Here is a 16,165-nt window from a genome sequence, read left to right on the forward strand (position 1 = left end):
CCATCAGAACAAGTCAGGTGAGCACAAGAGAGTTGCTCAGCAATTTTGAAGCTCGAACTGTCACCTAGCCCTTCTCCAAGTTGCAGACTCACATGATGTGTGAAACCACTGAACTGCTGGGTGTGAAGCTCATGCTTCATGGAGAAGGGGGCAAGACGGCAGGGTTGAGGGGGGCAGTGACAGTGAAACAGCCTGTATATCCGCTACTTGGCAGACCAGGGTCCATGAGTTTCCAGGTAGCTGAATAAGCACAAAGCAAGCAGCTGGCCTTTGAGCCATTTTGTTGGTATCCCATCTACCAGGACCATGCCCAAGGTAGAGACTCCTATCACATGACATGCATTTCCAATTCTAGGGACATTATAAAATCTGCAAAGGCACCTCATGAGAGAGTCAGCATTTGAAGAGGTGTGTAATAACCAGTCAGTGTTAAGACGCTACACCCCAGCGGTAGCTTCTCTGCAGGAAGATCTCTACCTCCTTCCATCTTTCTCTTGGTATCATTACCAGAGAGGAAGGCAGAGGAGTAAGAAAGAGGATGTGAGGAGTTTCCCTCCACTTGAACCACTAGAGCAGCAGAAAGGTCTTTGCTGTACCATGAGGCGGAAAGATCCTACACAGGAGGGAATAAGCCTTCAACATAGCCAAGTCGGGAGTAGTTACTGCCAACAATAAACCCATTTCATATGGTTGACTTTCCTCCATAAACCTGGTAAATATATACAGTTCAATAAGTACTCGGCACCTTGCATTATACTGTACTAGGTGTTACGGATATAGTAATGAGAAGATAGACGTGGTTCTTAACTATATGAAGTACATACTTCCTCATCTCTTTTTACCTGTCTCTGTCTCTGAATCACTACTTCTTCTCCCTCTGGCAGGCTATTCTTCTAAGAAAGCTAAGACATCAGCATTCCATTAATTACTCTATTTTATTTTAACATCACAAGGGAAACATGCACAGAAAACATTTTGAGAAGCAAAGAAACCGACTGCATTTTCCCTCTTCGAGGACTATGCATTAAAGGTCTGCCAACATTTCTCCCTCAACCACATTTCCCCAAAGCTTAGTACTTGGCCATAAAAGCTCACTCCAGTCTAAAATTTGGCATGTCTGACAGCAAAGTCTGCAAATTTGCCAATTTGGATCACATCTCCTTTTTGAATAACAAGCAGATAAATAGGAAAAAATTGGAGTGAAATGCTATAAATCATGACATTATTCAGCGAGACAATTCCTTTCATGGGATAGTACTCTATAAGAAATTAACCCTAAATTATGGTAATTTTTTTTCAGATAGATTTTTACAAAAGCCTAAAATCTGCAGAGAAATGTTATACAAAAACAAATGTAATTAAGTACTATACAAAGACCTGAAACCGTCAATTCTATTGGAAAATTTTGAGTTTTCTCTCAAATTTATACATGATTATTACTTAATTTCATAGGACATTTCAGACTAAAGCAAAACCAAAAATGGAACAAAACAAAGTAGCATACATGGAAAAATTATAAAGATATATAGTTGCTAAAGATATATACATATAATGTGTATATAAATATACATTATATATTTTGTTATATATATATATATATATATATATACACACACAAGTCTACACACTCATACACAAATGTGTGTGTATGTATATAGTGCTAGGATATTTGGTAAAGAGCTTTCTGAAGGTATTTGCCATTTTTGCTAGAAATCATTATAGGCAGATATGATTAAAGAATTTAATCCTATTCATCGTTTTTCATTGATTATACCTTGGGTAGTTGGGCTTGAGGTATTTGTCCATAAAGACAGAATCGTGTTGCATATGTTAAGTATCATTTGCAGGATGAGATTTCAGAAGTTGTGATCGACAGAATTCCACAGAGAAAGTCAGTGTAGAATAAGTATGTGTTACAAGGATCTGCAGACAGGCAGTCCCGCAGAAGGTTCTATACAAGGCATTGACCACATTTCTCCAATCCTTCCTGTTTCCTGCATTTTCTGACAAGTGAAAACACTCTTGGACTTTCCAGATTCTCTATGTCAAACTATCACACAATTGGAATAATTAGAAAATATTATCTTGTCATTCTCATTTGCAAAGATAAATCAAGTGTCATGCTATCCCTAAGTAATCTTTTTTTTTTTTTTAACATCTTTATTGGAGTATAATTGCTTTACAATGTTGTGTTGGTTTCTGCTGTATAACAAAGTGAATCAGCTATATGTATACATATATCCACATACCCCCTCCCTCTTGCGTCTCCCTCCCACCCTGCCTATCTCACCCCTCTAGGTGGTCACAAAGCACTGAGCTGATCCCCCTGTGAGATGGAACTGTTTCCCACTAGCTATGTATTTTACATTTAGTAGTGTATATAGGTCAGTGCTACTCTCTCACTTCATCCCAGCTTCCCCTTCCCCTTCCTGATGTCCTCAAGTGCATTCTCTATATCTGTGTCTTTATTCCTGCCCTGCCCCTAGGTTCATCAGAACCATTTTTTTTTTTTTTAAGATTCCATATATATGCGTTAGCATACGGTATTTGTTTTTCTCTTTCTGACTTACTTCACTCTGTATGACAGACTCTAGGTCCATCCACCTCACTACAAATAACTCAATTTTGTTTATTTTTCTTGCTGAGTACTACTTCATTGTATATATATGCCACATCTCCTTTATCCATTCATCTGTCGATGGACACTTAGGCTGCTTCCATGTCCTGGCTAGTGCAAATAGTGCTGCAATGAACATTGTGGGACATGTATCTTTTTGAATTATGGTTTTCTCAGGGTATGAGCCCAGTAGTGGGATTGCTAGGTCGTATGGTAGTTCTATTTTTAGTTTTTTAAGGAACCTCCATACTGTTTTCCATAGTGGCTGTATCAATTTACATTCCCACCAACAGTGCAAGAGGGTTCCCTTTTCTCCACACCTTCTCCAGCATTTATTGTTTGTTGATTTTTTGATGATGGCCATTTTGACCAGTGTGCGGTGATACCTCATTGTAGTTTTGATTTGCATTTCTCTAATGATTAGTGATGTTGAGCATCCTTTCATGTGTTTGTTGGCAATCTGTATATCCTCTTTGGAGAAATGTCTATTTAAGTCTTCTGCCCATTTTTGGATTTGGTTGTTTTTTTTTTTTTTTTCTGATATTGAGTAGCATGTGCTACTTGTATATTTTTAGATTAATTGTTTGTCAGCTGCTTTGTTTGCAAATATTTTCTCCCATTCTCAGGGTTGTCCTTTTGTCTTGTTTATGGTTTCCTTTGCTATGCAGAAGATTTTAAGTTTCATTGGGTCCAATTTGTTTATTTTTGTTTTTATTTCCATTTCTCTAGGAGGTGGGTCAAAAAGGATCTTGCTATGATTTACGTCATAGAGTGTTCTGCCTATGGTTTCCTCTAAGAGTTTTATAGTATCTGGCCTTACATTTAGGTCTTTAATCCATTTTGAGTTTATTTTTGTGTATGGAGTTAGGGAGTGTTCTAATTTCACTCTTTTACATGTAGCTGTCCAGTTTTCCCAGCACCATTTATTGAAGAGACTGTCTTTTCTCCACTGTATATCTTTGCCTCCTTTATCAAAGATGAGGTGACCATATGTGCGTGGGTTTATCTCTGGGCTTTCTATCCTGTTCCATTGATCTATTTCTATTTTTGTGACAGTACCATACTGTCTTGATTACTGCAGCTTTGTAGTATAGTCTGAAGTCAGGGAGCCTGATTCCTCCCGCTCCGTTTTTCTTTCTCAAGATTGCTTTGGCTATTCGGGGTCTTTTGTGTTTCCATACAAATTGTGAAATCTTTTGTTCTAGTTCTATGAAAAATGCCTGTGGTAGTTTGATAGGGATTGTGTTGAATCTGTAGATTGCTTTAGGTAGTATAGTCACTTTCACAATGTTGATTCTTCCAATCCAAGAGCATGGTATATCTCTCCATCTGTTTGTATCATCTTTAATTTCTTTCATCAGTGTCTTATAGTTTTCTGCATACAGGTCTCCTTAAGTAGGTTTATTCCTAGATATTTTATTCTTTTCGTTGCAATGGTAAAAGGGAGTGTTTCCTTATTTGTCTTTCAGATTTTCCATTGTTAGTGTATAGGAATGCAAGAGATTTCTGTGCATTAATTTTGTATCCTGCTACTTTACTAAATTCACTGATTAGCTCTAGTAGTTTTCTGGTAGCATCTTTAGGATTCTCTATGTATAGTATCATGTCATCTGCAAAGAGTGACAGTTTTACGTCTTGTTTTCCGATTTGGACCCTTTTATTTCTTTTTCTTTTCTGATTGTTGTGGCTAAAACTGCAAAATCTATGTTGAATAATAGCTGTGAGAGTGTGCAACCTTGTCTTGTTCCTGATCTTAGAGGAAATAGTTTCAGTTTTTCACCACTGAGAATGATGTTTGCTGTGGGTTTGTCATATATGTCCTTTATTATGTTGAGGTAGGTTCCCACTATGCCTACTTTCTGTAAGTTTTTATCATAAATGGGTGTTGAATTTTGTCAAAAGCTTTTTCTGCATCTATTGAGATGATCATATGGTTTTTCTCCTTCAATTTGTTAATATGGTGTATCACATTGATTGATTTGAATATATTGAAGAATCCTTGCATTCCTGGGATAAACCCCACTTAATCATGGTGTATGATCCTTTTAATGTGCTGTTGGATTCTGTTTGCTAGTATTTTGTTGAGGATTTTTGCATCTATGTTCATCAATGATATTGCCCTGTAGTTTTCTTTTTTTGTGACATCTTTTCTGGCTTTGGTATCAGGGTGATGGTGGCCTCCTAGAATGAGTTTGGGAGTGTTCCTCCCTCTGCTATATATTGGATGAGTTTGAGAAGGATAGGTGTTAGTTCTTCTCTAAATGTTTGATAGAATTCGTTTGTGAAGCCATCTGGTCCTGGGCTTTTGTTTGTTGGAAGATTTTTAATGACAGCTCCAATTTCAGTGCTTATGATTGGTTGTATATATTTTCTATTTCTTCCTGGTTCCGTCTTGGAAGGTTGTGCTTTTCTAAGAATTTGTCCATTCTTCCACGTTGTCCATTTTATTGTCATATAGTTGCTTGTAGTAATCTCTCATGATCCTTTGTATTTCTGCAGTGTCAGTTGTTACTTCTCCACTTTCATTTCTAATTCTGTTGATTTGAGTCTTCTCCCTTTTTTTCTTGATGAGTCTGGCTAATGGTTTATCAATTTTGTTTCTCTTCTCAAAGAACCAGCTTTTAGTTTTATTGATCTTTGCTATTGTTTCCTTCTTTTCTTTTTCATTTATTTCTGATCTGATATTTGTGATTCCTTTCCTTTTGCTAACTTTGGATTTTTTTGTTCTTCTTTCTCTAATTGCTTTAGGTGCAAGGTTAGGTTGTTTATTTGAGATGTTTCTTGTTTCTTAAGGTAGGATTATATTGCTATAAACTCCCCTGTTAGAACTGCTTTTGCTGCATCCCATAGGTTTTGGGTCGTTGTGTTTTCATTGTCATTTTTTTCTAGGCATTTTTTGATCTCCTCTTTGATTTCTTCAGTGATCTCTCGGTTATATAGTATTGTTTAGCCTCCATGTGTTTGTATTTTTTACAGTTTTTTTCCTGTAATTGATATCTAGTCTCATCGCGTTGTGGTCAGAAAAGATACTTGATACAATTTCAATTTTCTTAAATTTACCAAGGCTTGATTTGTGACCCAACATATGATCTATCCTGGAGAATGTTCCATGAGCACTTGAGAAGAAAGTGTATTCTGTTGTTTTTGGATGGAATGTCCTATAAATATAAATTAAGTCCATCTTGTCTAATGTGTCATTTAAAGCTCGTGTTTCCTTATTTATTTTCATTTTGGATGATCTGTCCATTGGTGAAAGTGGGGTGTTAAAGTCCCCTACTATGATTGTGCTACTGTCTATTTCCCCTTTTACGGATGTTAGCATTTGCCTTATGTATTGAGATGCTCCTATGTTGGGTGCATAAATATTTACAATTGTTATATCTTCTTCTTGGATTGATGCCTTGCCTTGATCATTATGTAGTGTCCTTCTTTGTGTCTTGTAATAGTCTTTATTTTAAAGTCTATTTTGTCTGATATGAGAATTGCTACTCCAGCTTTCTTTTGATTTCCATTTGCATGGAATATCTTTTTCCATGCCCTCACTTTCAGTCTGTATGTGTCCCTAGGTCTGAAGCTGGTCTCTTGTAGACAGCATATATACAGGTCTTGTTTTTGTATCCATCAGCCAGTCTATGTCTTTTGGTTGGAGCACTTAATCCATTTACATTTAAGGTAATTATCAATATGTATGTTCCTATTACCATTTTCTAATTGTTTTGGGTTTGTTTTTATAGGTCTTTTCCTTCTCTTGTGTTTCCTGCCTAGAGAAGTTCCTTTAGCATTTGTTGTAAAGCTGGTTTGGTGGTGCTGAATTCTCTTAGTTTTTGCTTGTCTGTAAAGGTTTTAATTTCTCTGTCGAATCTGAATGAGATCCTTGCTGGGTAGAGTAATCTTGGTTGTAGGTTTTTCCCTTTCATCACTTTAAATATGTCCTGCCACTCCCTTCTGTCTTGCAGAGTTTTTGCTGAAAGATCAGCTGTTAACCTTATGGGGATTCCCTTGTATGTTATTTGTTGCTTTTCCCTTGCTGCTTTTAATAGTTTTTCTTTGTATTTAATGTTTCATAGTTTGAATATGTTTCTTGGCATGCTTCTCCTTGGATTTAACCTGTATGGGACTCTGCACATCCTGGACTTGGTTGACTATTTCCTTTCCCACGTTAGGTAAGTTGTTTTTTAAAAAAATTATTTATTTATTTATTTATGGCTGTGTTGGGTCTTCATTTCTGTGCGAGGGCTTTCTCCAGTTGTGGCAAGTGGGGGCCACCCTTTATCGCGGTGCGCAGTCCTCTCATTATCGCGGCTTCTCTTGTTGCGGAGCACAGGGTCCAGATGCGCAGGCTCAGTAGTTGTGGCTCACGGGCCCAGTTGCTCCACGGCATGTGGGATCTTCCCAGACCAGGGCTTGAACCCGTGTCCCCTGCATTGGCAGGCAGATTCTCAACCACTGCGCCACCAGGGAAGCCCTAGGTAAGTTTTGAACTATAATCTCTTCAAATATTTTCTCAGACCCTTTCTTTTTCTCTTCTTCTTCTGGGACCCCTATAATTCGAATGTTGGTGCATTTAATGTTCTTCCAGAAGTCTCTGAGACTGTACTCAATTCTTTTCATTCTTTTTTCTTTATTCTGCTCTGTGGTAGTTATTTCCACTATTTTATCTTCCAAGTCACTTATTCATTCTTCTTCCTCAATTATTCTGCTATTGATTCCTTCTAGAGAATTTTTAATTTCATTTATTGTGTTCATCATTTTATGTTTGCTCTTTAGTTCTTCTAGGTCTTTGTTAAACATTTCTTGTATTTTCTTCATTCTATTTCCAAGATTTTGGATCATCTTTACTATCATTACTCTGAATTCTTTTTCAGGTAGACTGCCTATTTCCTCTTCATGTGTTTGGTCTGGTGGGTTTTTACCTCGCTCCTTCATCTGCTGCATATTTCTCTGTCTTCTCATTTTGTTTAACTTACTGTGTTTGGGGTCTCCTTTTTGCAGGCTGCAGGTTTGTAGTTCCCATTGTTTGGTGTCTGCCCCCAGTGGGTGAGGTTGTTTCAGTGGCTTGTGTAGGCTTCCTGGTGGAGGGGACTGTTGCCTGTGTTCTGGTGGGAAGGGCTGGATCTTGTCTTTATGGTGGGCAGGGCTGCCTCGGGTGGTGTGTTTTGGGGTGTCTGTGAACTTATTGTGATTTTAGGCAGCCTCTCTGCTAATGGGTGGGGTTGTGTTCCTGTCTTGCTAGTCGTTTGGCATGGGGCATCCAGCACTGGAGCTTGCTTGCTGTTGGGTGGAGCTGGGTCTTAGCGTTGAGATGGTGATCTCTGTGAGAGGTCTCGCTGATTGATATTACACGGGGCCGGGATGTCTCTGGTGGTCCAATGTCCTGAACTCGGCTCTCCCACTTCAGAGGCTCAGGCCTGACACCAGGCCAGAGCACCAAGACCCTGTCAGCCACATGGCTGGTGCTTCCGGAAGGATGAGTGTTTCTTTCTAGCTCTGCTGCACAACACGGGTTCACCCATGTATACAGGTGAAGCAGGGCCAGGAATGAAAAGTCCTATTTTCCATTGTGCTTAGTTTAGCTTCACTTGCTCACAGGGTGCTGCATGCAGATGCCTTGCCTCAGCCTTTCCGACCAGAGTTTCTGGTGCAAAAAGCCCTAAGTAATCTTGATTTTGCAAAAATTGGTTAAAATCATGTGATACCAATCCCCACATCCTCATACAAATACAGAAACATTTGCCTGGAAATTCCATCCTAATGTTAGGGACACACCAAAAACCCTGATGACCAAGATTCATGGCACAAACACTGGATTCTCAATGCAGCCATTGTGTTTTTCCAATTCTCTCTTTAAAGAAGCATTTGGCACAGTTCTCTTGTCACTCCATAAGATGATTCAGAATTATAAAACCTAATTTAGAAGCTACTACATATTGTATTAATGATTCAGAAAGCATCTTTTCAAATGAGCTATGGGCATAGTATTGATATGTTTATTTCCATAATTATTGCAGCCAACCTGAACTTCCTTGAGAAAAAAAAAATTCTTTTTGGAATGGCAATCTTCAGATTCTACAGCACAAGGTCATAAACCCCTTAAGCTTTGCTCATTAAAAGCCATTATATCATATGCATTGCACTCGAAACACATAGCCAAGAACTGCAACCTTGGAGGGGAGGTTTTGTGATTTCATGGGCTTGAAGACACAGCTCTTCTGAGAACAGTCTTGACAATATCTACCTACAGTATATCAGAACATCTTCCCCAAAAAGTGAAATCTCTACACATTTAGTAGACTGCATGGGAAAGTAGACCTTTAGTGTTATTGAAGATACAGAATCAAAGCTGTCAGTTTAATACCATGCTCATTTCAAAGCCCACAGGTCTAATGTCTGAGAATAAACAGTGAAAGAAATTTCCTCTACTGATACTTCAAAGACTTTGCAACATCTGGAATTTGGTTCCATATAGGGTATTCCTCTAAGAAGTAAGTATAAAAAGGTTTTAATAGAGCAAACAAGATTCAGGTTTCCTACAATATGTTCTCCCTGGGGGGAAACAACACAATGCATCCGACTAAGCTTTCTGCACTTCAGCTGCATTAATTAACATTTAGTCATGGATTCCATTGTGAGCCAGATGAACCCAGAGCTACAGCTGTTTTCATTGAGGGGAAAAAATATGCTTTCACATTTTAGATTCTTAGCACTTACAAATCTGGGGAAAATGTTTTATTGACTGCCTTTGTACTGGCATTGTTGATATGCATTACATATTAGTCACCCAAATAAATTCACACTCACCCTAGGCTGTGATTAAATCAATGTTAACATCACATTAACTGGGTCAGTCAGAGCCAAAGCCACGAAAACCACGTTTCTAACTCCCTTTTTCTTACACCAAGTGTTAAAGAAGGGCTAATGAACTGATCAAAGAAGTAGATCACAGCCTTGAAAAGAGTGTTGCTGGGTGAGTCAAAGACTTAAGTGGAGATCAGGTATTCTGAGAGGGGTGGATGCAGATGACTAAAAAAATGAACAGATGTTGAAGAAATGTAACTGCAGGATCTGATGACTTGGCAGAGACATCCTCAATGCTACCAGCCAAACATGAGGAAGTGGTTGGTTGTGAATGAAGATGAGGTACAGAACTGCAATCCTTGGTCAGTCATCGAAGGAGGGTTTTTGTTTTGTTTTGTTTTTATAGCAAAGACTCCTTAAAGACACAGTTTTGTAAGAAAATATGACAGTGAATCAGCTGGACATGGCATTCTACCTGGAACACCTGGTCAAATTTCATACCACAGGAGCACTGTAAAATCATCTTTGTCTCCAATAGTCCCTAACAAGTGCTGTGTCATGACTTCTGGTCAGCTCTGGAGTCTCATGGACAAATGGAAATCCAATAGTCACGTGGCCACGTGTAAGTGTGTACATGTGTTCATTCGTACCAGTGTACAAACCTGGAATCATTATCTGTGTAAATACTAACCAACGTTGACCCTTGCCTCATCAAATTAATGTTCTTAGCCATGACTCAAGAAAAATAAAGGCTGTCTGACCTGTCTTCACCTTTACCAACATGGAATGGCAATAGCTGAATCAAAGCAGAAAAATATCTTACCTGGAACTACTTCAAAAAGGAATTTCCCTGGGCTCTCTTCATTGCAGGGATGTTCAAGGACTTTATTTCCAGGCAGAAAAATAGTACCCTGTGAACACAAATGCCCCAAACATCAATATCAGATGGCAAATATTGAATATCATCATCATCAGTGAATATCCAAGGTGCATCTGTAACCCAGGATACAGTAATATGCATCAGACTCATTTATATTCCCATCTAGTCCAAAATCATGTAACAGCATCATATTCATTCAACATTTAACGAATATTTGTTGAACACCTAATATATACAAAACACTGTTAGATGCTGAGTTCATTTTATGCACCAATTTATTAAATGTATTCTGTGTGCTAAAAATTTTTACTGAGCATTCAACCAACATAATATTATTTGTTAGAATAATCTTATAAGGTAGGTATTATTTTTCCCCATTTTACAGCTCTGAAAACCAAGGCAGAGACATTCAGTAACTTAGCCAATGCTGCCATAGCCTTCTCTTGATTATCCCCTCTCTTTTCAGTTGGATTTTCTTCTCTTTAGTGCATCATTTTCATCAGCACAGAGACATATTTAAAAGTCGATCCTATTTAAAAAGTTACTTTGACTCCACCTCCCACTCCAGTTCTCGTTTCATTTTTTTTTTCCTTCCCTAGCAAAGAGTTGTCTACACTGAATATATTTCCTCATATAGATCCACTGCAGCTTGGTTTGTGCACTCATAATTCCAATTACATGACTCTCACAAGCTGTTTGCTTGACAATTTTCAGTCCTCAATGAACATGGCTTCTCAGGAGCATCCAGCACTATTAACTACTCTTTCTTGAAGTGCCTTCTTTCCTTGGTGTCTCGGTTTTTTCCAGGTTTTCCTCTTACTTTTCTGTTGGCTGAGTCACTTTTGCTGGCTCTAATTGGCCTTTAAATATTGGAGTTTTGGGACTTCCCTGGTGGCGCAGCAGTTGAGAATCTGCCTGCCAATGCAGGGGACATGAGTTCGAGCCCTAGTCTGGGAAGATCCCACATGCCGCGGAGCAACTGGGCCCGTGAGCCACAACTACTGAGCCTGCGCGTCTGGAGCCTGTGCTCCTCAACAAGAGAGGCTGCCATAGTGAGAGGCCCGCGCACCGCGATGAAGAGTGGCCCCCACTTGCCGCAACTAGAGGAAAGCCCTCGCACAGAAACGAAGACCCAACACAGCCAAAAAATAAATAAATAAATATAAATAAATTTTAAAAAGTAAAAAAAAAATTGGAGTTTTTCAGAGATTTATTCAATGATTCCTTCTCTTCTGACTTTATACATTCTTTCTCCAAGCTATCTCATCCATGACTGTGACTTTATTAAACCATAAAGCAAAGAATATCAGATTAATATTTCAAACCCAGGACTCTCAGACCTCCAGACCTCTATATCCAAGAGCTTATTTGACATTTCCATTTGGATATCTCAAAAGCATCTTAAACTAAACTTAGTCAAATTAAAATGCAATTAATTCAGGTCCTATTTATGTATTCCCTAACTCAGCACCATCTTGCAATCAGTTGCAAAAGCCAGAAACTTAGCAATCATTATCTCTATTCTACTGTATCTTTACTACCACCACGCCCTAGTCCAAGAGACTGTTGTCTCCTTATCTGGAATGTTTCAAATACCCATTCATTAAATTCCCCTCAATACTGGAACATCTTTTAATCCATTCTTTTTCCTTAAGGTGGTCAGAGTGATCTTTAGAAATGGAAATTTGATCTTGCAACTTTCCTGCTTAAAAATCTCCAATGGCTTTCCTTTGTCTTAGAATAAAGCTCTGGGAGGTCTGGCTCCACCTACATCTCTAAACTAATTTTTCCACTCTTACACTTTCAATGCTGTCTATGATCTAGTCAATTGCCCTTCTATAAATGTCATCATGCTCTCATTTACCTTAGGACTACATACTTTCTCTGGTTGTTTTATACCAATTTTTCAGATTGACTACATCTAAAATATACTTGCATAGCTTCCTGAATTTTCCTTAGACTGATTTACCAGTGTATGCAATTATGTTATTTGTAAGATTATTTAATTAATATTTATCTCTATCATTAAACTATAAAAGAGCAAACATAATGCATGTTTTTTACCCTAAGCTACTGCCAAAGCCTAGCACTTCACCTGGCATAAGGTTAATGTTTAAAAAAAAGGTATTGCTGAGTGAATGAGTACTGTTAGTACAGTAAACCTAGTATTCAAAACCAAGCACGCTGGATTCAAAAGCCTATACTCTTGTCCACTGTATTATATTGTCCATTTTCCCAGCTTGAAGCAATATTTAGCTCAAATAATATTTTACACAGCTTTCATTCTGCCTGGTTTGGCAGAGAATATTATCGTCATTATATTTGTCCCTCCTTCTGGGCTTAGAGTGATAAAGCATAGCACTCCCTAACTAAAACCTAAGGAATTAGACGTTAAAAGGGTACCTCCCCATCTGTCTGCACCTTACAAGGTGAGGTGTTGGAAGTACTGCCTTTGTTTTCCTCCTCCAGGAAGTAAAATTTCCTACTTCTCATCATATCTAGTGTTCTCTTGCCTATGGATTCCATTCTACTTACTGGTATTTTTTTAATAAGTTAAAGATTACTAAGACTTTGAAAATATTCATTATAATTAAGACCATTTATAGAGAGGTTTATACAGAGTAATAAAATCAGTTGTTTCAATTACTAGTTTATTTTACTTCCTGAAATGCTTTTGTGAAATAATTAAATGTGTGGTTTAGCTCAGTTTTAGAACATACCATCTAACCTTCTAGATAGACACAACATTCATTTCTGCATGCATGTATGTTTGTATGTATACACGTATGACTCATATTTAATTCTATGTCTTCAGGCTCTATTTAGGATCTTAAACTGTACATATGTCCTATAAGTTGAATTCAAGCCACTCTTCTACATAAACTATTCCCCTCTATGAAATCCCAATCAACTTCACTTGATAATTAAAAGACAGAGTAATGCTATCCTTTGTTGTCTTTTCTGTAGATGAGAAATAGCTACTTCTGGCTGAAATTTTCATTTTCATTTTCAAATTTGACATTATATTTATATTTTGACAGTTTTCCAAACAAATTGTGATGTAAAAATAATAGTTTACTTGTCAGTAGGCAATGTTTAGGGCAGGGTATACTGCAATTGCCAAACCCTTTCTGTGGTTAGTTCATTAAGTCATTCAGTAAGTAAAATAAAGTTATTTAATTGAAACAACTAACTTGATCACCTTGTATAGAAACAAAGCAGTTAATATCTATAACTAAGAGAAGGGTGTTAATTGTGATAGCTATCTTCTAAGTATTTTGCAGTGTATACATTGTCAGAAAATGCACATAAACAAACAAACAAAAATCTATAATTTACCCATCACCATAGATAACCAATATTAACACCATATACAACTATTCATATTTTTTTTTAAATTAATTAATTAATTTATTTTTGACTGTGTTGGGTCTTCGTTTCTGTGCGAGGGCTTTCTCCAGTTGCGGCAAGCGGGGGCCACTCTTCATCGCGGTGCGCGGGCCTCTCACTATCGCGGCCTCTCTTGTTGCGGAGCACAGGCTCCAGACGCGCAGGCTCAGTAGCTGTGGCTCACGGGCCCAGTTGCTCCGTGGCATGTGGGATCTTCCCAGACCAGGGCTCGAACCCATGTCCCCTGCATTAGCAGGCAGATTCTCAACCACTGCGCCACCAGGGAAGCCCCCACTTATCCATATTTGTATGTATTTATGTATATGTGTGTATTAACATACACAGTTATTTTTACAAAAATAGTAGTCAAAATATTTATTATCTGCTTCAAAACTTAAGTCATATATTGTTATTATGTCAATTTAATAATCTACATCATTTAAAAAAGCTGAATAGCATAGTACATTACTTGCTCGAATATGCATACTATCACATCCTTTATTATTGTAAAGTGTTTATGATTTTTTGTAACTGTTATTACATATAACATTTCCATGAACATCCATGAAGTTAAACCTTTGCACTTCTCCTCAACTTATTCTTTAGGACAATACCTACAAGAGAAATTAGTAGTCAAAACATATGCACTGTTTGTGTGGGTTTGGTTAATTCTTCCAGAGTCGCCCTAAACTAACTAACCAAACAAACAACTAATAAACAAATATAATTCAAGTACCTCATCTGATTAAAACATAATGTATTGAGACACTACCATATGTCAGATAATATTTCTAGAACTATCTCAGGTGATGTGAGGTATTTGAAAGAAATAAACTCTACTCTCAATAGAAGAATAACACTGTATATAACTATTGAACAAGTGAGTGTCAAAGTAGGTTGAAAAAATATATATATATATATAATAAAAGTTTAAGAAGAGAGTGCCATAAGGGCAGTCTGATTAGTTAGAAAGATAATATGAAGGAAATGGTTTTTAAAGGAGGTTAAGGTTTTAAGATTTAGTGAGCTAGGGGTAATCTTCCCAAATGGAGGACGTAGTATCAGCAAAACAGTAATTAGAACCATATGTGCAGAGCACGTTACACTAAGGAGAAGATTCATGTGGAGGAATAATTAGGAAGTAAGGCTTCTTGGTGATGTTGAGGACATGCTGTGGGAAGTCGAACCCTAGGCAGAGGACGTTGCACTTGATGTCCATGACAGCTGAGAACCAGAATAGGTTCCTGAGCAAAGCAGGAGATTTAAAAATACCACCTCTTAGGAGTTTGTTACCACAAAGCAATTAATTTGACATGAGAGCAAAGTCAAGACATAAAGGTGTCAGCAGTAGAAATGGCATAAATTTGCATTAGAGATGAATTATTAGAGATCTATTTTGAGGAAATATGAAAGAAACTGGTCATATCTTTAACTCAGGGAAGGAAGAAGGAAGAGTCAAGATGACTTCAGTTTTTCTCTTCTGTATATCTGAAAGAAAGGTGATGCCTCTTGTTAGAAATGGGAAATTAGGAAGATTCAAGCTCCATGAGGCCCATGCTCTTGAGTCCAAACTCAATTCTTTAATTTTTCTCTTAGTAGTTATGCTGGGTATTCTCTATTTGCCCTTGAGATCTTCTATCCACCCATCACTCTATTCTGTACCCTAGGAGACTAATCTCTACAAATTGCATAAACCAGGCTCTCTTGACCTCTGGCTTCAGGTTGGTTTCGAGGCCACAGCAAGAAGTCAGAAAGTCACCAGAGTCAAGCCAAGATAACTCTCCCTCCATGCTAGGCAGCAATTTGACATTAGTTGCATTGACTATCTTAGTCCACAACTCCTAGACCTTCAGGCTTCTGCAGGTTCCAGTAGACCAGAGTGGTAATGGGTTCCTCCCTGTTTTTAGCCCCAGAGCTTTTTCACTATCCTTTTGGTTTCCAGTAACCTTTCCAAGAAATTGTAAATAATTTCTTTACCACACACTCTTCAATTACACCTTTTGAGGTAGAGCCATCAATTTCTTGCTGGAGATCTTTAGTGACAAAATATCCAGGGTGCAAATATTCTTGAGTTTTTTAAGAAAGGGCATATTAACCCATGATGTTCAATATACCTCACTGCAAATTTTGGATGGTCAGAGAGAAGAGGCTCAAGTACAAGAAAGGGGATGTACTCTTTTTGACAGGAGTTCACTACATATGGCAATAATTATATGGCAATAGTTAATCAGCATATTCAGAATGGAATTACACTTATTTTTCTCCCCTATAGGGAATATCCCTTTTATAAGCATCTTTAAAACTTCAAAATGGAATAATATGCCAAATTCTTTTTACAGTTGACAACTAAGAGTTGGCAGAAGAAACATAATTCAGAACCATACTAGTATTTTGCTTTCAGCTAAAATTGCTATTAGAAAAGCAGCTCCTCTCTTAGTTAATATCCGAACATTGAGCCAAAACCGCAAGATATTGGGGTAAGA

At 37.7% G+C, this 16,165-nt stretch overlaps 1 protein-coding gene across 1 annotated transcript in view; it reads right to left on the minus strand.

Moving 5' to 3' along the window:
• ARHGAP24 (Rho GTPase activating protein 24) overlaps positions 1 to 16,165 on the minus strand; it is a 522,903-nt gene that overhangs the window by 277,343 nt on the left and 229,395 nt on the right. The window contains exon 3 of the mRNA XM_036853846.1: positions 10,236 to 10,323. Coding sequence (XP_036709741.1) covers positions 10,236 to 10,323 — 88 coding nt within the window. The remainder of the gene's footprint in view (positions 1 to 10,235; positions 10,324 to 16,165) is intronic.

Source organism: Balaenoptera musculus, chromosome 5 (assembly GCF_009873245.2).
Source record: "Balaenoptera musculus isolate JJ_BM4_2016_0621 chromosome 5, mBalMus1.pri.v3, whole genome shotgun sequence".
Lineage (NCBI taxonomy): Eukaryota > Metazoa > Chordata > Mammalia > Artiodactyla > Balaenopteridae > Balaenoptera > Balaenoptera musculus.